General features: G+C 41.7%; 1 protein-coding gene across 6 annotated transcripts in view; it reads left to right on the top strand.

Annotated features, from left to right (window-relative positions):
- The first annotated feature begins 1,963 nt into the window (after positions 1–1,963).
- The window catches only part of LOC147902895 (diphthamide synthesis DPH2 family protein), a 120,331-nt gene continuing 97,217 nt past the window's right edge, over positions 1,964–25,077 (top strand). For 2 of the 6 annotated variants that reach the window (XM_087373261.1, XM_087373263.1), the window contains exons 1-3: positions 2,009–2,090; positions 2,172–2,275; positions 23,991–24,193. In XM_087373261.1, coding sequence (XP_087229387.1) covers positions 2,177–2,275; positions 23,991–24,193 — 302 coding nt within the window. In that variant the 5' untranslated portion in view covers positions 2,009–2,090; positions 2,172–2,176. Of the gene's footprint in view, positions 2,091–2,137; positions 2,276–5,761; positions 5,853–23,990; positions 24,194–25,077 lie in introns of those variants that run through there. The other 4 variants (XM_087373262.1, XM_087373264.1, XM_087373266.1 and 1 more) reach the window with 4 other exon arrangements.

The following is a 25,077-nucleotide window of genomic DNA, read 5'->3' as shown; positions in this document are numbered from 1 at the left end:
CCTTTCTTCTTATGGACTTATTGTCGTCTCTTGTACTTGCTAATTCACATGATTTTGTAAGACCCCTCTCTTTAAGGCTCTTCAACATGGTCAATCTTTCAGCTGACTTTTCTTTCTTTCTTGATCCTTCTTACTCACTTTTCTCATTTTCTTTTTTGCTATAATATATTCTTATAGCTTCTATCTCTTCTGCTTAAAGTATATTTATCTAGCTGTAATTAACTTACTTGTTTGTAGAACTTTACTTGTATTTTACTATTGTTTCTACTTTATTGAAGTTTATTTTCTTGGTTGTAGACTACTTTTGCTTTTCTTTATCTCACTTTAAATAAAAATTTTAGGCCTTCCTTTAGCATTGTCACAGACACACACACACATGCACATAGTCACACTTATTTATATTTGTGGCATATATGTGTGTTATTTTTAGCACCTACATATCTCTAGCTGTTTAGGCAAAGGCTTAGGAATGTTTTATTTAGCCTCCTTTTTTATACCCAATTTATTTTATAATTAATTCCTTCTTTTAGCCCTAATTTTTGGGGGTTAAATTATGGTCCTTAATCTTGGGTGTGAACTACCTCCCGTGATTAATCATTTTAATTTATTATTTTCAATTACTTTAGTTAAATTGCTTTAATCAGTCTATCACTTAAGGGAGTGGATCACCCCACTTCAATCGCTTATAATATTTTTAAATTTACTTGTGAATCTAGACGGTTGTTTATGTTCCTAGGTAAAGCAATAACACGTCAGGGGATACAGGCATTACCTGTCTACCCATTTGAAATGATGATATTCTAACACTTTGTTTTTCTTGGATGGTGGCAGGTCAGTGGACCCTGACCGACTACTTGATGGATTCGACATTTTTTCTAGTTAGCAAACTCAATATAAAGAAAAATTATTTTGCTAGCTCATCTATTTTCTCTTTTATAAAAGTTTTGGAGTGCAATATTGTCAAAAGATACTTCAATTTAGTTTTATTTATTTATATTTTCCAATGAGTGCTTTTTTATCCAAATGATTGAATTAATTGTATGGTTTATTTATTGATGGGATTATTATATCTAAACACACACACTGATCTACCAACTAGCCTTTGGTCAGGCTAGTACCATACAATTAATTCATTATCATTGGATAATCTTTGTCTTTAGAAAAATTCTTTCCTCCTATTTTCTTTTTTAAATAAAAAATTTGGATTGCAATATTGTTAAACGGTACTTCAATTTAGTTTTATTTATTTACTTATAGTTTTCCAAACCAGTGCTTTTTTATTCAAATGGTGGAATTAATTGTATGGCTCATTTATTGATGGGACTATTAAATCTAAAAAAACACACACACACACGTGCTTCATCTCTCTCTCTCTCTCTCTCTCTCTCCAGCCCTCCTAAATCAATTCATGAGCATCCTTCTCTATCAATAGGACATCAACTCATGAGCATCCTCCTCTATCAATAGGGCAGTGCTGTCGAGAGCATAGCATGTGCTCTCTTGTTTTATTCTTATTTGTTTTTGACCATGGAGGTTGATTAACTTATGTTTGTCCATGGATTAATTAATTAATTTGGATTAATTTGTTTAATTAAGCTATGTCTAAAAGGAGTGCACATTATTCAAGAGGATAGGATTAGAACCCACAATGTTGTCTTTCCCACATGTGAGCCCTACCACTAAGCTATAGAGTGGAAGAGCATACCTAGTGCTAACTAAAATATTGTAAATGATTCCTCTTCCCCCTCCCCCTTTAGTAAGTGAGTTCTTCTTTAAAGCACTCTCTCTAATTTGCCTCCCCCTTTAGCACTTACCTTCTTCTTTAATACCCCCTTCTTAAGTGGTCCCTACTAATTGAAACTCCTCCCACCCCCTTTTATCCCTTTTAATCATGCCATTTCCCTCTTCCTTTTCACCCCTCTTCTCTTCTAATTAATGGAAATTTCCCATTTTTCAATGTATGGAGTGTCCAACCTCAAAGAGCACGACAAATTCTCCCATATACCAATCTCCCGTATATTAGTTGGTGCGAAAGGTTGGAGTCTGCAGCGGACCCTCATCAGCTTTTGTCTCATGAGCATTTGCTATAGGTTTTTGCTCTTTTCCCTTATTAATCTTATAATGCGAAAGTTTCAAAACGGTGCAGGTGAATTGCTCTGTTCTTGTTGCAGCATCTATGGAGGAGTTAGCAGGCCCAACTCTCAATGATATGTACGATTTAGAAGATACAGCCTCATACATCCTCGATCATGGATACAAACGTGTCGCTTTGCAGGTCACCACCTTCGCATTGCCATGTATGCGCTTATTTCAAAAAATGTATCGCAATACTTGCTAGAGTGCTTGTTTCTTTTGATTAGAGCTTTTCAGCTGAGTTATCACTTCTCAACCAGAGATTTTGAAATGCTTCTGTGCAAAAAGCTTTCTCTTATAAAAATATTTTGAGGACTTTAGCGGAATTTGTGTTTCCAAGATGGAGCTCATGTGAATGTAAGTTGAAAATTGAAATGCCTCAAATTGACAGCTTATGTTGCAGCTATAGCATTAAGAAAGTTGTGTGAGATATTTTATGCCTTCATCTTTTTGGTTTATTATACTAAAAAAAACAAGACATGTTTGTACGAGGGTCAATCGGTGGCCTTTCTTCTTGACAAAGATTGGTTTTGTAAGGAGAATCGCTTGGTTTAATGAGCTTCGGGCAACTCCTCCAATTGTTGATCTTCAAGCCTTTTGGCTGATTTTGAGATATTTTAGCGCGACACTAACACCATTTATGCATTATTCTAAATTTCTAGAATGATGATGGCCAAACATGATAGCTTTCTAGGTCAAACCAGCAAAGTAGATAAGTGTTGTGCAATAGGAATTGCATTGGAACTATGGGGATCGCTACTAGAATTGCAAAGAGACTAGAACCTTCAACACTATACAAAGCTTGCCTACAAGCAAGCAAAATGGGATGAAAGAGCTAGATAGTCTTAAAACTAAGGCTTCAAAGGATTGGTTAGAAAATAAGGACAGTTTGTAACCGGCATCATTGCCAGAGCCACAATGATGGATTTGAGACTATGTTAGACACAATGATGGATTTGAGACTATGTTCGACATGCTACTATAAGGCATAGTTACCGCGGAACGGGAACATTCCGGGAATGTCGGATGCTAGAACGGGTGCGGGAATGGGAACGGGAGCAGATCGGGAACGTCGGGGAACGCCACATCATATAACATGTCAGCATATGACATAAAATGACAAAACATTTAAAATATCCAAGATTAAACTTTAAAGTCTTAAACATAAAAAATTTAAAGACTCCAGAGTCCAGACTCCAAATGGAAACTGAAAAGAAAGTACATTGCATGAGGATATATAATAGCTGAAAATACAAAAAGCTGGCTGCTGAGTACAATGTACATATGACAAATGTATCAAGTATGACAAGTACAAAACTAGCCTCAAGGGCCAAGGTAACTGGTGAGTCAAAGACTAGTCATCAGCAAGTGGGATCTCATCCTCCTGTCCAGGCTGTCCCTCAATCTGCTCATCCTCATGCTGCTCCACATCATCCTCTCCCTCTGGCTAATCCTTACCATCATTGTCATCAAGATCAAGGGAAAATCCAATAAATGGATCTGGAGTATACTCAGCCCTGAACTTGTTAAGCAAACGCAAGTTCGCATTAACAAATACAAGGTCATTTGCCTTCCGGACGTTCCGGCACGTTTCGCCCTACGTTCCGGCACGTTCCGCTTGATAGACACGTTCCGCTGCCGTTTCGCCCGTTCCGGGCACGCCTGCAGCTCCGGACCGGCGTTCCAGCGTTCCAGGAAGGTGGAACGCCGTTCCACGGTAACTATGCTATAAGGATATCGAAGAAGAGCAATCATCTTCCGCTAGAGTAAGAAAATATTAAAGGGACAAAAGTGAAAATCAACACGATAGAGGAACAACAAAGAAGCAACTTTCAGGGCAAGGGCAATAACGCACCTAGCCTAGGTACACATTCGTAGAATTGTTGGGCACCATCATAAAAATATCATCCAAATCATCAAAATTAAAGGGTGAAAAGGGAGAACCCTAGGTGCATAAGAATTTTAGGTATAGAATTCTTTCTAGGAAGACCCAAAATTGTACATTGGGGATCAGAATGCACATAGAAGCAGAGAAATCACACAAATAATAATAGAAAGCCACACATAATGTCAATAGTAAAATCAAACATTTTTCAAAAAACAATTATTTACACAAGATGTCATTTCAACATAACAAAACAAGTAATCTATCAAAAGAAAGTCCAGAAAATAACATTGGGCAATAAAGGTTGGTTTGTCTAGAATTGCACAGCAAAAAAGAAGATTTCTCAATGAGTGACAGCACACGCATAGAGTTGGAGCCATTGGGACAATTCTTATTGGATAACAACACTGAAAAGGAAGGCATATTGGAGATGCTTTTGTTTTTCGAGGAATTGATTGTCAATATTTCAATTGAAAGAGACATGGAATTGAATTTTAACAAATATGAAAGTCAAATCAGAGAACTGGATAATCTACATGTCATATCAAAAGATATCAAGATGGAGATCATGGGAAGATTTTGTAGACCTATGCCTACTTCACCGATTCAGCAAGTACTTATTGCAAACCATTAAAAACAAGAAGCATAACTGTGCGTATAGCACAAGAGATTAGGTCATCTAAGCTTCAGACGGTTTGTGCCTTGAAAATATAAAACATGCTACAAGATCTATCACGTTTTCAAAAGCATGTATGTCAACCCAGTTGTTGGGAAAACAATCCTGGCAACCCTTTTCAACCTTATGGTCAAGAAGCAATGACATCTTGCAAATAGTTCATGCTAATTTATGGGTACGTATAATAAAATTACGCAATATAGCACTATATTTCATCACATCCATTGATGAAAAACCGAAAAAAGTGGATTTATTTTCTAAAACAAAATTCAGATGCATTAAATGAGTTGAAAAGTAACCTGGCAAATACACAATTTTTTTAGCATGTGACAACTAGGAAGATTACAAGACAAACGAATTTATTAAATAAATATCATGGCCTCAAAAGGTCATACAATAATCCACCTGAGCTCACTTTACTATGGAGACCCATTCACATTCAATGAGTTTCTTTTTTACTGGTGCGTAAATCACTATCCATGTCTGATTCTTCATTGGTGCATTATACTCTTCATCCTCATCAGTATCCATAACTTTTTCCATCAAAGCAAAACTGGTCTTGGGTACTGATGACAACATAAGTATAGCTTTGCTTCCTAAGTTATTTAATTTTGTTTTCCTCTTTTACTCTCAGCTTTGTTGATGTCTCTTACAAATCTCCTTTCTCAATTCATCTCTCTTTTGTTCTTTTAAATTTGTACGATTGGATATATTATACTGTTATGAGGTATATAATGTATCTTTGCCTTTCAGGCTCTTTTCTATCCCTTTTGTCATGTTTTTGGTTGCTCACTTGTGGCTGCATTGTCTTTAATTCTCTGCATTTTTGTTTTCTTTTTCGTTGTGTCGTCATGGTGAGCTTAACAATTTCAGTTAGAGTTGGTATGATAATCGTCTAAATTGTTGGTGTTGACGATGATGGTACTAATGATGTCGCTGTTGATTATTGTACGAAGCTGTTTCAGCTATAATTACATCTCTTGAAACACAATATGATCCCATAGGTGGTATGCCTTGGACTCTTCACTATATACATTTGATCGATTGCCCACCTGTTTTTTTTGGAGTGAAAGATAGATGCATTTATGTTGAGTGGGATGCCTGTGCATGCCAAGTCATGTTGTTTGAGCCAAAGAATGTATCCTCCACTTTCCAAAGGTCTATTGTCGAAACCTTTCAAGACTACTTGACCATGTTTGTGGCTTTTTTCATCAAGGAATGTTGCGTATTTTTGGGGGTATTTGTTCAATTTAAAACATATCTTACAAGAGCCTTGTCTTTTTGAGTTCATCTTGAATGTGAGCATAAGCTGGGGGTTCTCTGAGATATGACTGTTGGCTTGAATCATGTAAACGCTTCTTGTCATGCTATGTTTTGCATGATAGGGTGTAGGACTTCTATTCATCAAATATACTAATATTGCACATGCTTTTGTCCAATATGAAATGATCCCATAATAAATCTATTCTTTGCAATATCATTCTGTTTTGGTGTGTACAAATTCAAGAATTTGTCAATATGGGTTTCCAACCATCAGATTCAGATCCATGACTATTTTAAACAACCATAAGAGGATATTGTGCATGATTTGATCATTGTAGGTTCTAATGGTTCACTTATTGCAAAAGTCAAAGTTAAGCTCATAACGAAATTTGATATGAAAGACTTGGGACTATTTCTATGTGGATGATTTGATTATTATAGGTTCTTATGGTTAACGTGTTGTAGAAGTCAAAGTGAAGTTTATAACAAATTTGCCATGAAAGACATGGGGTTTTCTAGGCAAAGATATATGGAAAGATGGATAGGAGAGTATACTTAGACAAGGAAAGTACGCCCAAAAGTCTTGAGCACTTTCACATGTGTGATTGTAAGTCATTCCCAACACTGTTAGCTTTTGATTTAAATTGCTGACATATGAGAATACTTGAGACAAAGGTTCTCATCAATTTTGGTAACTTTGACCAAGCCTTAGGACATTGCCGACTGGTCTTCATATCTGCCCGACCTACTGTAGAGGGCTGACCCTCCTGTGGGAGTGACACGACCCCACAACGCTGCAAACAAACACAGAAAAGCAACCATAAAACAACTCTTGAGAACCCCGACCTGCAAACAAACACAAAAAAGCAACCATAGAACAACGATGGAAATCGCAGGCATGCTCACCTCCCAACCATGACATCCAGGTCCCGGATGTCTCCTCCGAGCCACAGGCTGAGCTGCTGGCACATCTCCCAACCAGATTCCAACCAGCCTGGTGTCCCATATCACCAGGTGGCACCCTCAGGGGCCTTGGATCTACTGCTGGGCCTCGGGCTACACTAGAAAGCACGTGTGCATCCGCAACGCAATCCAAGATCTAGACCAGCAAGGAAGAGCCAAGCTTGCTCTGATTTGTGTGACTGAAAACTGAACCCCTGGGATCCTTATATAGGTTCAAGCCTGCTGTTAAGAATAGTAGAAACCCTAACTCGTCCGTTTCCCTTGCAACTCAACCTGAGAATCGCTTGCCTAGCCCCTAGCCTCCCCAGGCTACCTAAGCTAGTTGTGTGTGCCTAAAGCACACGTCAGATACGGTCCGTGCACATGACATACTCCCTGTTCTCTAAGAACTCACTCCTGAGCTCATAAGAAAGTCGTGAAACTAAATCTGAAGGTTAGTCAATGTCTCCCATGTGGAATCATCCTCTACACGATCCTTGCACTTAAGCTTGTATTCCGTGATTGTCCTATTTCTAACTTGACGTTCACGATATCTGAGAATGCTTTTAGGTTCGTGCGGTACAAAGGTCAGATCTTCAACCTCTATACCTGATCCTCAGGACCCCATACTTCCTTTAGTCTTCTGACATGAAAAACTCGATGAATTCTTACATTAGGAGGCAATTCCAGTTCATATGCAACTTGGTCAGTTCTTCTAATAACCTTGAAAGGGCCACAGTATTTGGGGGATAATTTCATAACCTGTCCAATACATAGGCTCTTGGATTCCTCGGGAATGCGGAAATATACCATCGTTCCAAAAGAGAACTCTCTAGGTGAACATGTCTATTAGCATAAAATATGTCCCTGTCTTGGGCACTTCTGATAGACTCCTTGGCAAACTGCAACATCTCTTGCATGTCTTGCAAGAATGTCTTAGTAGCATCCTTCTTGATTCCCTTGAATCCAACCATTACTGGTGACTTAGGTTGAAACCCATACATAAGCATAAAAGGACTTAAACGAGCACTTAAATGCATTGTACTGTTATAAGCAAATTCAACCATGGGTAAATATTCTTCCAAAGACTGCCTCATGCATGAAGCATTTCCTTAAGAAGTTGGCTCACAACTTCTGTCTAGCCATCAAGCTGGGCATGTTCAGAGGAACTCAAACTAAGAGCGGTATCTAACTTGTCAAAGACAAGTGTCCAGAATTTACTCGTAAACTTAGAATCCACAATGTCAGTAGGCAATCCATATAGATGAAACAATTGGTCAACGAACTTGCTGTAACGGTTGATCTAGTAGGTAGAAAGCTAGCCATCTTTGTTAGTCAATCCACGATAACCCACCCATATGGAATCATGACTCTTGCACGTTTGTGGCAATTCCGTGATAAAATCTATGGAAATACTTTCCCATTTATTACCTGTAGTAACCCAGCGCTCTAAAGGGGTTCTGCCTTGGTCACTTGACAAGGGTGGCAACCTACTACATAGTTCTGAACCAATTCTCGCATCTCAGGAGCCCAATAAAAAGTATCTTCCACAAGAGACAGAGTCTTGTGTACTCCAGGATCTTCCGCACTAGGTGCATCATGACACTCCCAAAGAATCTTGGATCAAAGATCCGACACATTTGGTATACAAATTTTATCATTTTGGAACAGCAAGCCATTCCGAATCATCCACTAACCTCCTGTTGCCTGTACAGTAGGTGGCATAATCTCTGAGTCTTGGTCAATCAATCATTGAGCTCCCATCTTGGACGTTCTACCAATAGTGACGGAAATGACTATTAGTCATGCAAAGCCCTCTCAAGGATTGGAATATGTTAGAGGATATCTCAGTAAATGACAAAGCATTTACGAGCTTGATTCGACTGAAAGCATCAGCCATGCTATTCAAGGAACCTTTATGATAATGTATTTCAAAGTCAAAATCTTGCATTAGCTCAGCCCATCTAGCCTTTCTTCCCCTCAAGTCCAAACCATAACATACATACTTAATTGACTGATGATCAATCAATATAACAAACTTAGAATCATAGAGGTAGTGTCTCCAAAGGTACACACATTCTCCACGAACCTTCCTTTTTATTTCGCAAAAGGACAGGTGTACCCCAAGTACTCCAGCCCATCTTCAAGTAATCCTGAAGTTGTTTGGCTAACTCATCCTCCTTGAACTGGCTCATCCTATAAGGTGGAATACTAATAGGTTGAGCTTCAGAGACTAAGTCAATGCGATGATCAATTGCTCGGGAGATAAACCCCTCAAGCAGTTGGTCTGGGAATAGGTTTGAAAATTCATTCAACAACTTTAATTCTTGGTGTTCATACATGCTTAAGTCATTTTGTTCAATTACTAAAACAGCAAATGAAGAAAACGGAATCAAAACACATTGATACACTTTATAAAAAGAAGTTTGTAATATATTCTGAAGCTGCATCACAGATACAATAGGTCCATTAGAAGAGGGAATAGCATCACCATGAATACATATATGAGTGCCTTTGTCCAAAAAAGAAAGAGTATGATCCTTCCACCCTATGTGAACATCGTGGGTTTTAAACCACTCAATTCCCAACAAGTCTACATGGTCTAGGTGCATCACATAGCACGTCAAAATGTCCATGTTCTCTTGAATCTGGAGTCGAAGATCTTGAACCTTGCGATCCCAAAATTGCTTCCTAGCGGGGAGCTGCACCTCATAGCTTTGATCGCTAGGTGTCGTAGGTAGGTCCAACTTTTGCACAAGTTTATAGTTAATAAAGTTGTGAGAATTGTCTGGGTCAAAGAGAATGTGAATCTGGGTGTCCTTGACCTTCCTGTAAGCTGGGAAAAGGCCACGGGTTCCAAACAATGAGTTATTCAAATTGCAATTACAAGCAAGAGGGCTAGCATTAACATTCACATAAATATGTGTCATCATCGCCTGGGTAGCCCCTTTGGCTTTAGTTCCTTGTCCTGAAGGCAGCTTTGGTCTTAGAGTGGCTGTAGGATTCTTGCGCTTTGAAAAATCTGCCTTTGTGTGGCCACGCTCCTCACAAATGAAACAACGACCTTCCTTTTTTAGCTTCAAGGTGGTACGGAGGAAACGTGCTTTGCCAGTCATAGGTGAATTTGGTTTCTTCTTGGAGGTGTTGTCTAAAGACTTGCTGTCCGTGGTGCCAGCAGAAGATGGGAAGAACTTCTTCTTGTTCTTACCATTGGTATTCGAGGCGGATGCACCCTTTGTCGTGGCCATAGTCTCATCATAGATACACACGTAATTCATGGCCTCTTGCAATGAAGTGCACATGTTATTCTTGACCTGCATTTGTAGGAATCAGGTAATCTATTCACAAAGAATCCCATTAATGTCATAGGATCCATCTTTGTGGCTCTAGTCTGCAAATCCCATAAGTTCTATAGATAGACTTCGAAGGTGAGATTCTGTTTGGACATGTGTAGGGATTTGAACTTCCCTACAATATCATAATCCTCCTCTTTCTTCATGAATTCTTTCCTAAAGAGTTCTTCAAATTCGGTCTAGGTGGAGGGTTTCGGCCACAACTCCTTCCACCAGAGTAATGCTTTTCCTTGTTGCAAGTTTAATCTCCTCATTTTCAGGATAGGGTGAAACTGGATGTGTACTTTCCACTTGTGCCGTCTTTTCCTTCGGTAAAAAAAGCATACTTGTAGTAGACTTTCTGTCTTTGTTGCTACCTATCCGACCACTATCACAAAATCCTTGCAGTTGTAGAGTTTGGACTGCCCATAAAAGATCCCAAGATGGTAGTACCTTGATGTACCTGAGGATTGTTTTGGCTGCTCGAACTCCCTGCATCGTGCCATTTTGAGCTACTCTATGAATGTCTAATCATTGCCTCTAATGACAAGATTAACCACATAGAGAATGGCAAGTATGAAGCTGTCATTATTCTGTAGCACAAAGAGATTAGGGTCTAAGGCTACTTTTTCATGTCAACCTCTTTGAAGAAGGTATCTATCTCTATGTACCACAACTTGGGTCCTTGCTTAAGGCCATAAAGTGACTTGTGGCCCTTGCAAAATTTTTTGTTTTGCTCCTCTTGCACAAAGCCAGGTGATAGATCAATAGAAACCTCCTCATACCACTTCCTTCGTCCTCGATTTCTGATCTCTAGGATAAGGATCTGGTGTAATATTTGAACCTAACACTGAAGCTAAAGTATCCATGTGACTGAGTGCTTGAATGTTGCTGGTCAAAAACGTAAGAGAAGTCTGAATCCCTTGAAGTTGCTGTTCCAACTCTATATGATTTGCATTAACCAGATCGAACTTTGTGTTGAGATTGGTGAAGTCACTGAAAGCTTCCTTTGTAAGCAGATCATCGTAGAGACCTTGGTCATCTCCTCCTTGAAAATCCATGTCTTGCTCCCCCTCGAGAAGCTTAGGATCAGTCGTATCAGCCATGAAGGTTTCGTGGCAGAGAAAAGGAGGCTCAAGCTGAATTCGAAAGGGAAGATTAGTCTTGGGAAGAGAAAACAGTAGAGAGGGATTAAGGTGGCAACCCAAACGGCAAGCTATGGACTGCCAAAGAGAAGAGGAAAGAGGCAAATCGGCAAGGCTGATGAAGGGGATAGGTGCGAATTCTCTGGGCTATGGAGGTGGCAGAAATTTGGGTTGGCTGACAGGAAGCATAGAAGTAGAGGTGATCGCAATCCTTTGCTGAAGCAGTATGGCGAAATCAAGGGCTGGAGAAGGGTGGGCTGAAGCTTTTTAAGTTGGGTTAAATCCTTGCTTTAGAAAATCAAGCTTTCCGATATAGTCATGCTTCTAAAATCAGAATGCTTTTGCTTTTAGGGTTTCCAAGCAAGGCAACTCGTCTAGCTAAGTCCTAGGCATACTGCCCATTTTCCATCCTTTCTAGCAGCCTTAACCTTGGATAATTCCGTTGCCTTACCCTTCAATTGATCTCATGTAAGTCATGAGTTTCTCGGCTATCCATACCTTGGTCCCCTTAAGCTTGTAGGTATGGACCCTTTCAGCTTGTAGGATTTCTGGATTAGCTTGATCCGTAAATCTTGTGAATTAAGGGTAACGATAGCATGTGACATGTCCTCTCTCAGAGTGTCGGATATTGGTTGCTTCAATCATCCATTCAATGCTAGGCATGGCAGCTTTGACTTGTGCTGAAGTCTCATTGAAGTGTCCTCCTCTTTGTACCAGCCTTTCGGGAGCCGCCCCGGTCTAATCGTTAATGCATTTTCATATCTTGCTTCGTGTCCTTTAATCTCTTCTTGGATCCAGCGCACACATCTCCTCCCTTTTCCTTGCAGCGCCTACCCTAATTCCCTCAGCCAGTAAATTCGCTGCCCCTCCTAACCTGAGCTATGAAATCGCATCAGCCCTACATGGATTCACAACAGCCTTACCTGGATTCGCAACAGGTCTATGCCTCAATCATGTAATCCTCTTCAAAGTGGTTCCCATGCCAGGGAGTCACACACAAATCCAAACCTGTAATCATGAATCTATCTCTACCTGCTTCTTCAGTGATTCATGCACCATCTTCAATGATTTCAGCCCAATCCTAATCCTGACTATTCCTTTGGCCTAACTAGTGCAACCACAAGCACTTGTAGGGATCCAACACAAATTTCGAATTCGATCCATACATGGAGGAAATCTCGTCCACACCTTCTCTCTACAAAGATTCATACCTCAAGAGTTGGCTCTGATACCAACTGACACGACCCTAGCGCTGAGGGAAATTGCAGGCATGCTCACCTCCCAACCACGAGGTCTCGGATGTCCCCTCTGGCCACAGGTTGAGCTGCTGGTACATTGGCACATCTCCCAACCAGGTTGCAACCAGCCTGGCGTCCCAGACCACCAGGTGGTGCCCATAGGGGCCTTGGATCTACTGCAGGGCCTCGGTCTACACTAGAAAGCAGGTGTATGTCCGCAACACGATTTAGGATCTAGACCAGCAAGGAGTAGCCAAGCTTGCTCTGACTTGCGTGACTAAGAACCAAACCCTTGAGCTCCTTCTATAGGCTAGAGCCCAGTGCTGCTAAAAATAGCAAAAACCCTAACTCGTCTGTTGCCCTTGCAACTCAACCTGAGAATCGCCTGCCTAGGCCATCCTCCTCATGCTACCTGAGCTAGTCCTGTGTGCCTAAAGTACACGTGCGAATACGGTCCGTGCACATGATAGGGAGGGGTGACTCTTATTGCTGTCCACCTGATTTGGTCCATAGCCGACCCTAGATTTGAATTGATTGGGCCATCTCTTGTGCACCCAGCCCCACATACCAGTCAGGTTTTAACAGGCCCTTCCACGGCCTATACACGCGTCTTTAGAAGACCAAACCAGCCCCTTTGGTGGGGCACCTACTGCACGTGGATGGGGCTTTTTTGGCTGTTGATATGATAGCCAGCTCCATGGTGGATCTGATGCCCACATGCAGTCAATACATGCTGCCTTTCTTTGCTTCCCACATGGCAGCCCCATAGGTCCTTGATGGCAGCTTGTACTCCTGCCCCCTTGGCAGCCCTCTCAAAGCCCTATAAACTTCCACGTGTCATGCCCTTGGTCCTCATTTGGGGGCTCACAAGTGGGATAGTGACCCTCATGTTTCAATACCCCCTCTCACTGACTCATTATGGGCCTAATCAAAGAGATGCTCCATCGGCTCCCATGGGAGAGCTCTTAGGAACAAGTCGAATGCGTCCTCAAACACTAGGTAGATCACACACCCCTCTTGCACCTCTAGGTATCACTCCTCGATGATGTGGCAATGATCGCGACATGCTACGTCCAATCACGAAACAACAGCTCCACAATTTCGAGGATTCAAATTGGCCAACTTGGATCACAGTTACCATCAACACAATACCTAGTGGTACTACGTCCAATCACGAAACAACAGCTCCACAATTTCCATGATTCAACTGAGCCAACCTGGATCACAGTTACCATCAACACAATACCCACTAGATGTGGTACTCTCAACACGGAACCTCTAACCCACTCGCTCATAAAAGACAGCAATTACAGCTCATAAAAGACAGCAATTACACTTTCATAAGCTCTCCCTTACTCCCTCTCTCTACAGATGCACTAGGGCCCAAGACAAAACGTCAGGCTGGACCCCCACAAATTTTTATTCATGAGAGAGAATTCGAGTACACTGTTCAGCGTAGAGCTGTTCATACAAATCCAAAACGTGAATCAATATTACAAGAGCTTCAAGCTCATTTCAAATTGGCAACATGCCACTTGTCTAATATCTAGACTAAGTCCTACTACATGCCACTAAGGGCAACTCTGGAGTCTTCGAAGCACTTGGTCACGCGAACCGCCTCCTAGATGCTTGTTAGGCTCCGTAGCGCTTAGGAAAATAACCCTTCCTAGTACCTATAAAGATTAATTAAAGCGCACCACCATGGCACCCATTAATTGTTAGCGCTTTGCATGCATATAACACACTGTGGACTAATTCTAGTCACGGTGGGTGTCCCCACTGAACACATGTGCACACATAACAAATATATAAATATATTTATTCTTTGGATGACCGGAGTCAACACTCTTGATCATAATTAAGGGGCTTTGACCAAGGGTCGAGGCACCTTAATTATAGTCAAGTCTTTCCAACCGAAGTTGGCACATCTTGGTTAACCACAGTTAACCTTCTTGGTATAAACCGAGTCTTCTTGACCGGAATCAGGCTTACTTGACCAAAGTCAAGTATCTTTGACCGTAGTCAATTCTTCGACCAATAGAAAAACTCTTTTGACCATAATTAACCCATATGGAAAACTCTTTAATTATGATCAAATAAATGGTCAACTATACTTTGACTTAGGATATTTCCATTATGGTGACATCCCCTCGGCTTCTATTCAGTTGACCTCAATTGAAAAGCTTCCTTGTAAAAGCTGTGGATGATCAGACAACATGTCTTCATTCATCCACTTGGCATCCAATGCCGTATAATTCTTGAATTTTACAAGATACCTGTAAAATTCCTTGCCTTGAGGGCCTTTGCGTACAGTATGGTACACGATCTGCTCTAGCTGAAAGACCTCCTCTAGCTCATCCAGTTCTGGTGGATTCTCTGATGTTGCCTCTGTAGGCTCTGGCCCCTGGAATTTCTTTAGAAGACTCACATGGAATGCATTGTGAATCCTCCAATGCTCTGGCAATGCTAAAACCTGTATGCAATCTCATTTATTCTTTTTGTAACCCTGAAAGGGCCATAATACCTGGGAGATAACTTTGCATACACTTTCTGTTTGCCTTTGAACTTGTGGAGCCTAGCTTTCTCAAACTTTAAAAGTACCCAATCCCCTTCCTTGAGATTTAACTTTCTCCTATGCTTATCTGCAGATCTTTTATTCTTCTCTTGAGACCTTTCAATTGCTGTCCGGACTTGGCTGTAAGCTGTCTGGAGGTCTCTCACAAACTGATCAGCTGCAAATATTTCGTCTTTGGTCCTCAGGATAGGTGGCAGAATGACCTTCCCATAAATGACCTCAAAGGGGGCTTTCCTTATACAGCTGTGTACTGTATTATTGTAAGCAAACTCTACCAATGGTAGGTACTTTTCCCACTCTGAACCTGGTCACCCACGTAGCTCCGTCTATCATACTTCACTTTCTGACAGGTAAGGCATTCAATAACCAATTGATGTATATCTTTCCGCATCCCTGGCCAAAAGAAATACCTCTCTAGTGCTAGAGTTGTTGCTGTAATTCCTCTATGTCTAGCATAGGGAGGTGCATGGCATTCTTCCAAAATCTTTTTCCTCATCTCCTGGGTGATGCATAGGCAATCATCTTTCATTAGATACCCATCTTTCAGTGAAGAGTGACTGGTGGACTGCCCCTCTTGCATTTGCTGTAAAATCTCACAAAAATCTGCATCATTAGCATATTGCTCCCTCATGCCTTCCAGGGGCTGATGATAAGCAATGGTCACATTGTTGACTCGGGGTCTTCGGGACAAGGCATCTGCCACTCTGTTCCGAATTCCTGGAGTATGGACAATCTGAAAATGATACATTGACATCATATTTGCCCATTTCATATGCTTCTCGGAGAGTTTTGTTTGAGTTAGAAAATATATCAGACTTTGGTGATCTGTTTTAACAGTAAAATCTGCACCCAAAAGATAATGCTTCCATGTGTTCACAGCATGAACTACAGCCAACAATTCTTTTTCATAGATTCCCAGATATCTTTCAGCATCACGCAATCTTCGGCTTTCGTATGCTACTACATGTCCATTCTGATGTAATGCAGCCCCAATACACTCTCCACAGATATCGCAATCAACATCAAAAGGTTGATAAAGATCCGGGACTATAAGAATAGGCTCTGTAGTCAACTTCTTCTTGAGTGTATTGAATGCTTTCTTCTGTGACATTCCCCATGTGGAGGCTGCATTTTTCTTAGTCATGTAGTGGAGATGCGATATCAGCAAAATGCCTGATGAATCTCCTGTAATAGGAGCAGAGTCCCAAAAAACTACGGACTTCATGCACAGTTTTCAGCTTTGGCCATTCTTGGATGGCTCGGATCTTTGCAGGATCCATTTGTATCCCATTCTTGGATCCCAGATAATGGATCTCTTCCAGAAAGAGATCCATCATTCTATTGAATGTGGTTGGAGCATTTGTCAACCCAATAGCCATCACTAAGTATTCATACAACCCAAATGTAGTGTGAAAAGTTGTCTTATGCACATCTTGTGGTTGTATTCAAACTTGATGATAACCACTCTTCAAGTCTATCTTGCTGAAAACTGTTGCTCCTCTGAGCTGGTCAAGCACATCATCTATGCGTGGTATCGGAAATCTATTTTTGATGGTCATCTTATTCAATGCATGATAATCAATGCACATTCGAAAAGAACCATCTTTCTTCTGTACTAAAAGTATTAGTGAGCAAAAAGGAGATGAACTGGGCTGAATCAACCCTTTGGACAGCAAGTCCTGCATCTGAGCCATAATCTCCTCTCTCTGAGTCGCATGGACTCTTTAAGGTGGTCTATTTGGTGGCTCACTACCAGGCATAAACTCTATCTGATGATCTTTTGGTCTCTCTGGGGGTAACTCCCCTGGCAAAGCATCTGAAAAACAATCTTTAAAGTTTACAATTTATCTTTGTCTGCATCATTCATTTCAGCATGCATATCACTCTCTTTTTCTTTTACAAAAACCATGTACGCGGAAATGGCAGACTTTATTGCTTTACGACATGTAACATCAGATACAATGGGGATAGTTTCCCTTTTACTCCTGGCAACTAAACACTTCTCCCTATGGATAAAACTCAGCACCCTCTTAGGGTATTCTATCTTTACTTCCTTTCGATGGAACCACGGTGTGCCAAGTACAACATCATGCTGCTTGAGAGGAGAAATTAAGAAGTCCTTCTGATCTACATAGCTCTGCACATGGACACGAAGCTTTCCAATCAAAGGAGTAACTTGCACTGGATTTCCCTGGAGCATTTGATCAACATCAAGAGCTCTGCCTAGCTCTTCAGTTTTTGTCCCTAATCTCAGGGCTAAATCTTCAGATATGAAATTGTCTGTAGACCTTGGATTAAATAGGATTAATGCTTGCTGATCTCTTATTTTTCCCCATGATAGCAAAAGCTCTTTTTCCTTTGGGTCTAAGATACTACCCAAAACATATGGGAATGCTCCCACCATTGGCATCGGTGGTACTTGTGGCTTTTTCTGCTCCTTAGAACCCGAAGGCTTCTCAGGGCACTAGGCAGCCATATGCCCCTCTTTCCCACATCTAAAGCATTTCCCATCTCTGCGAAATTCAGCTATCTGTTCAGGAGTGAATGGGGATTTTCCTTTATATGACTTTGAAAGCTGAGTACCCCTTGCTCCACTTGGGCAGGTACTTTTACGAGAGGCAGTGTTCCTCTTCAGGTTTTGGCCTTTTGAGATGCACATGAGGATGCTTTGGTTTTTAGTGTGCATGATGGTGGCAGATTGCTCAGGTCCACAGAGGACATCTTGCTTGAGTCTGCTTTTCAGCCTATCAGGGTTGTAGGTCTTTTGGTGCAGGGATCAGATTCAGAGTGGTTCCTCGACTTAGACCCTCGGCTTCTCTCCATCGGATCTTGGAGGCTTTGGCTCTACGGGGCAGTTCGCATTAGGTATTTGCAGTGGGACCCTGGAGAGTGGGAGTGGATTGACGCAGGGCATCGAGAGAAGAGCATCCCTTCTTTTGTTACACGGTCAGTAATGCTAGGAGATTCCAGCTCAGTAGTAGAGGTTGGAGACCTTTCAAAGTTCCTCATTGGGAGACATTTGATATCACTGCGGATTTGCAGAGGTGCTTCTGGAAGAGACTCTGGAAATCCCACAGAAATAGAAAGATCACTCTTTTCTTTTGGCTTTCTATCCATGGTGGGATTGCAGTGAACCTTTGGAGATCCAGGTTCGGAGCCGACCCTACTTGCCCTTGTTGCCTCTCTGCTTTGGAGACTATTCAGCATTGCTTATGGGATTGCAGACAGGCGAGGATGATTTGGATGGGGGTAGCCAAGATTTTCAGTCACTTTGTCCACTCCCCATTCTTTATGACATGGGGATCAGTGGCTTGGCCTAATAGAAGTCTCTTTCTTGAAAAAAAAAAAAAAAGCTGAGTACCCCTTGGCTTCTGAGGCTGAAACCTTTTCTTTTCAACCTTGGATACTCTTTCTTTTCTGATTTTGAAAAATCAGTTTTCTTCCTTTCAGCACCTTCTGCATGCAAGGATAGCATTGTGGATGGATCTTGTAATGGCACGAGACTAGCTACTGATGCTGAATGCACAATGTCTTGAATGTTTGTTGCCCCCAAAGCATTCACCACTGCCTGAATTTTTGGACTGAGACCTGCTCTGTACTTTCTCATTTGGGTTCTTTTGGAGATCTTTTTGAAAGGTGCAACCTGCAAATAAGCATCCCAAAACTTTTGGTTGTACACATCCACTGTATCTCCTGCATCCATATGCAAACTGTCCCAATCTTGAAGGACATGATCTCTAAATTGTTTAGGCATGAACTGCTGGTAGAAGGCTTTCTTGAAGCCCTTCCATCTCTTTGGGGCTGACCTATCTGTGCTCTGGGCACTCCACCATGCACTAGCTGTCGTTGTCAAGTGCAAACTGACCATTCTCAACTTGGAGGATTCTGAAAACTATTCTATTGTCTAATGAACTGTTGTGCTTTGTCTGTATGACCATATTGTCCATTATAGGTCATAAACTTGATAGATTTTCCCCCATCTTTGAATTCCTTGGTCTCTCTGGAAGACTTGCTCTTCCTAGACTTCTTGTGTTTCCTTCTTTTCCTGGATGGTTTATTTGATAAAGAAGAAGATACAGAAGTTGAGCTCGAGGTGGACAGTGAAGGGCTTGGAGATCGGTGATGATGCCTCAATCTCTTCCTGCTATGAGACTGTCCCCTATGAGATCCCTCTCTCTCGGGCTGTACACGAGAGTGCCTCTGGCATTGGCACATCATAAGCTGCATTAGGCATAGTTTCTGCTTGAAACAAATGCTGAGCTCTTGGATCCCTTCTGAGATTTTCCATCTCCTGCATACGAATGCGTACCATCTGCTCAAATTCTTACTGAGTTTGCTGCACACTTCTCTGTCTTGGATGTGCATCCCTATCTTGTGAATCCCACTGGATAGTTGATTGAGCCATTCTCCTACAACTTGTCTGAGATCTACAAGTTTCTCACACACACTGTGTATGCAACTGATGCACACTGCCTTTGCTTTTCAAAGAGAAAATTACCTCAACAAGAGGTGTCTTGCATTCACAACTTGTGCTAGTGCTGGGCTGTCAACTCAAGGCATAAACTCAAAGCTGTGTGTCCCTTTTCTGGCTACTGCAAATTACACTGAGAATGCATCTGATTCCCTTTTCTGAGCACTAAAGCATGCATTTCTTTACTTGTGCAAATCTCTGATTTCTCTGCTTTTCTGCTGTTTTTCTGACAGGAAAAGTCTGACAGGTTGGTGAAAACTGCTAGCAGAAACAGTCTCTGTAATTGTCTTTTTTTTTTTTGGGGACAGTAACTAGATGAAGTAACCGGCTGGTTACTCTAACCAGACTGACTGGTTCTGGTTTGGTTAGTCTGCAACTAGACTAACTGGACTTGTCACAATCTGGTTACAGTAACCAAACTAGTCTGGTTGGGTCAACTAACTGGACCTCTAACCAGTCCACTAACCAAGGTCAGGTTAGATAAACCCATTTTGCCACATCAGCCACCTGTCTGCCATGTGTCAGTGCCACATCATCATCTGAGCTGGCTGCCACATGTACTGCCACGTCAGCACTTGCACATGCATGCCACTTGGCTGCCACGTCAGCTCGCACGTGTGGTCGCCACGTCATCTGTGTGCCACGTGTTTGCTGACCTGCCAAGACCTCTGCCACGTGTCCTCTTGTGCCACGTCGGCCTAAGGTTCAGACCTTGGCTGGCTGACTGACGTCGCGTGTTGTGCTTGCGTCCTGATTACTTCTCCAGCACCTAGCGCCCGCGCAAGGGATCGACGACGGGACAAGTTGACGAAAGAACCTACGTCTGCAATCTACGATGCCTTATCAACGATTGAATTCGTCACACGTAAGGCGCAAGCTGATCTCTTCCACGCAGATTACCGAGGATCTTCTGTTCTCAGCGGCAAGTGCCAGATGCATAATTATGGAGTCTTTCCCCTCGACAATGCTCTACATGCCACTAAGGGCAACTCTGGAGTCTTCGAAGCACTTGGTCACGTGAACCGCCTCCTAGATGCTTGTTAGGCTCTGTAGCGCTTAGGAAAATAACCCTTCCTAGTACTTGCAACAATTTGTTAGCGCTTTGCATGCAAATAACACACTGTTGACTAATTCTAGTCACGGTGGGCATCCCCACTGAACACATGTGCACACATAACAATATATAAATATATTTATTCTCTGGTTGACCGGAGTCAACGCTCTTGATCATAATTAAGGGGCTTTGACCAAGGGTTGAGGTGCCTTAAATATAGTCAAGTCTCTCCAACTGAAGTTGGCACATCTTGGTCAACCACAGTTAACCTTCTTGGTATAAACCAAGTCTTCTTGACCGAAATCAGGCTTACTTGACCAAAGTCAAGTATCTTTGACCGTAGTCAATTCTTTGACTACGGTCAACTGTACTTTGACTGTATCAAATAAATGGTCAACTGTACTTTGACTCAGGATATTTACATTATGGTGACAGAACCCATCGGAAGTTCTAAGTGCCCAACTATTGCCGTCAAGTACGACCACCACTGAGATGATTGGGCCATTCTTGTACAGACAGATGAACATCTGGCTGGTGCCCCCATGATCTAGAAACAGGGGGATCCTAGCAGGCACCACGTATTCAAGGTGTTCTCGAACCTGTCCATCATGTGGTACATCTGTTCACTTGATCAAATATCCTGAATAGAGAGATTTGTCTCCGGTACCAAGCTCCTATTGAGCCTCTTTCAGATTTGAACCTTGAGTCTTCTACGTACTTTTTGTGCTATTTGCTTCACGAGGTTCCTAACTTCCGATACTAAGTCCCAGACTAAATCAACTGGTCTCCATAGAGTGGCCTCCTCGATAGTTGTCCATGTGAGCACCGCAATTTTCTAGAAGCCCATGACATGCCTGCAATGAAGCCTCTCCATCTATCTGTCCGTAAATCTTCTTCCTCCATTCTCCTGAGAGAGAACGTCAAGACAAACCAAAGCCAAATATTTTTCCTGAAGCCATAAATATCAGGAGAATATGTACCCTTGGATATCCATCCCACCTCTATGAAGGCTTGGCTAGTGTAGCCTCGATTTGTTTCCGATCTTGCTTGCCATGACAGCAAGTTAGGCACCCTGCTGAAGTGCTCACCATTAGGGGAAATCCATCCATCTCATCATCATGACTATGAAGTTCTACAACAGTCACAGTCCCTATGCTCTTGATGCCTCCACTTTGAATGCCCAGCCTGGTTCTCATCTCACTTGAGTGACATCGGTTACGTCGTCAGCCTCATTGACCGACCCATTTATGTCCATCATCTTAGTCCCGTGACATCAGTCATATCCTCAACCTTATTGACTGAGCAATTGTTGTCCATCATTGGCTCTGGAGAATCTGGATCTGCAGGCTTGAGCTCTCAATGTATCTGACATCAGTGTAGTGACCCTGCTGTCTGCATAGTTAACCTCAGTGGTGCGGGTGCAACAGTAGGAAAGCAATTTCTATTACGAGATGTGCTGTAAATATTCCCTTGCCTCATCTGAAAGAATCCTCCTCATTATCCGGTTTCTTGGGTGACCGTTACTTGGATTACCTTAACTGTTGGCCTTGCCTTTGGTTGAAGCAACAAGAGCCTTCTCATCACCATCTCCATCATATTGCTTCTCCCAGGTTATGTCTTGCAGTAACAATGGACCTAGATCCTCAAAAGTGAGTGGCTTCTATGGTTCTGTGAAAGCTCCTTGAAAGCTTACTAATCATCATGAGCAGGGCTAACTGGTTTGTGTCCACCTTGTGGCCAACTACTGTTAGTTGATCCTTGAATCTTGACATGATGGTTGTTTGTAGACTCTCCTTCCATCACCATGGTAACAACTGATTTGAGAGCATAATTATCCCAGAGCGTTGTTTGTCTCATACAAATCCTTTGAGATTGTCCAAGCCTCTCATGCTGTCTCCGCAAGCTGAATATGCAAAATCACAAAGTCTGTAGTCATCTCGATAATCATTGATAGTGCCTTACATCTTAGAGCACCCATTCTTTGATTTTGCAGGCCAAGAAAGAGTAGTAGTTTGTGGCCAAAAAATAGAGTAGCTGAAGCCAGCAAGAAAGATCTTGGATGCAAATGTCTAATGAATGACAAAGCATACTAGAGTGTGTACACAGTGGACCTTCGCAAACAAACACACTAAAATATGAGGAGCGCCTAGGCGGGTTTGATTCAAAAATCCAAACCAAAACATGAGCTGCCTCTTTCAAATTGTGAGAGGCAAACATACATTTGTGATTCGAAAGAATTGTAGAACCCCAGTACAAGCTTAGTACTACCAGTATGCAAGCCAACGTCAGCACACACTCCTCCTTGAGCCAGCTAACTGGAAGTGTCTTTTCCTTTTTACACTTATTAGCATACCCTAGCGGACTGATTGCCATACAAAATGTCCCCTTGCACATCATAAGGGTTGGTGCAATTAGTGCCTAAGTTGCTCCTGCAGATGAATTGAGTGAGTCAAGTCTACTCTATTTAATTTGTGTTTTAGATAGTACAGTTCCAGCTTTAATTGAATGCACAAGTCCATTGAGTCAATAGCTCAGTAATGTTGACACTTACCTTTCTGGGCTGGGTAACAATCCAATCAGCCTAGAGTGTTGTACAAGATTCAGTTTTGGGGAAAAATACAAATTTTGAGACTTGGGAAGATCACTACAACTTTGTGAACATTCCCCAAATCTCTTGCAGAGTAACCAGAGCACTGACATAATAAACAAGAGCATGGAGACCACTAAGATGGGCAGCACCCAACCTGAAGAAGTCCAATTGAGTTTCAATTTCTAGTTCAACGAAGTTTCCAATAAGTAAAATTTCACAAAGATATGTTCTACGTATGACATCAAAATAGAGACTTATGACTGTGCTCTCCGAGAGATACAATGTTACACGATGGCAACTGAAGCTAGTCAGCCCGAAGGTCTTAAATGAGAGATGAAATTCTGCTAGCAATTAACTTGCCCAGAGAAGACTAGTACCTTGAGAATCCGTGCTATTAACCTTGAACGTCAGCTTCACTGTGTCTCTTTTCTTGTCCTCCCCTTCCTTCTTTGTTGTCTTTTGACCAAGAGGCCATTGCATTTTTCACCAAACCTGAAGCATTGTTCCTGTTTGGAGTCCCCTCCCTATGACACACCTGTTCCGGTGCTGGTAAATTTCCAACTTGTATTAAGTTGGGGCCCTGTCTTTCAAAGCTGCCTACAGTTGTGCATTCAGCAATCTTTTGTCATGTATTGTTAAGCGTGCTCAATTGCTCTCTTAAATCTTAGTGCTGATTGTGTTTGCAGTTTCCAGATCATCTCCTAAAGGTTTCTGTCGCAGTTTCTTCAGCATTGAGGAATAAGATGAAAAGGCAAGGTGAAACAAGAGATTCTGTACAGCTCTATTTGCTGGCAGACACTACCTATGGCAGTTGTTGTGCAGACGAGATAGCAGCTGCACATGTGGATGCAGATTGTATAATTCACTATGGGCATACCTGCCTTAGTCAGTGAGCATCAGATAAGCCCTAATTGTTAACTTCTAAATAACGCTTGTCAGTGAGACCTCCTTACTTCGTTTCTTGATCATATTGAGAGCCTCAAATAAATGGCTTCACTCCTTGTACGTCATTTTCTGAAATCTACAGTTGTGCACAAATATTTGATAAACCAGTGTACCTGTATAACTTCCTCCCTTGAAAGCTCCAATAATGGAAGAATCAACTGTTATAGCTCCTTAAAGATGCTTATTCACATTCTCATTCCTCAGCTTCATCAAGGTACTGCAAGGGGAGACTTATATGATATGCTGTTAAACTCGTATCTCTTTCCTCTAGATTGTAATTTTAATATGCATTTTGGGTGACAATGCAGCTGTCAATCCCGTAAGCCTTTAGTCCATGTTCTCGAAGCCACCGAGTTGTTATAATAGAACATGTTTATGATCATAAAGGGTCTGTGAGACTGTAAATACAATAAATTACAAGAAAATCATAGCAAATGCCCTGAGCTTCTCTCCATTATAAGCAAAAGTGAGTGCCAAAAAGGAGGCAATCAGTTTTCCATTTCGCTAACATGGTTAATTCACTTGTCCAGCTTTCTAGCATTTTCAATGGATAAAAGAAGTGAGCTTTTGGAATATGTTGCCAAAATAATACCGTGAGCTTGTTAAACAGGATGGATCTGCCTATTTAATTCATTTTCACTTTTCTGGTTACCTTCTTAATATGCTAATGGTCAAATATTAGACATGCGTCGGTGTGCTTTCAGTGTCCAACTCACATGCCAAAGGATATTTCATTGACTGTCAGCTAGCCAATGAAGAGGAATGATACTTACAGGCCCTCCATATATCAAAGACCATGAGGTTGGTCTTGGCAATGTTTACTTTAGC

Source organism: Dipteris shenzhenensis, chromosome 4, assembly GCF_047967505.1.
Source record: "Dipteris shenzhenensis isolate YYH24624 ecotype China chromosome 4, Dip_SZ_1.0, whole genome shotgun sequence".
NCBI lineage: Eukaryota > Viridiplantae > Streptophyta > Polypodiopsida > Gleicheniales > Dipteridaceae > Dipteris > Dipteris shenzhenensis.
Note: the sequence above shows the minus strand (reverse complement) of the source record. Positions and strands in the feature narration are given on the sequence as shown.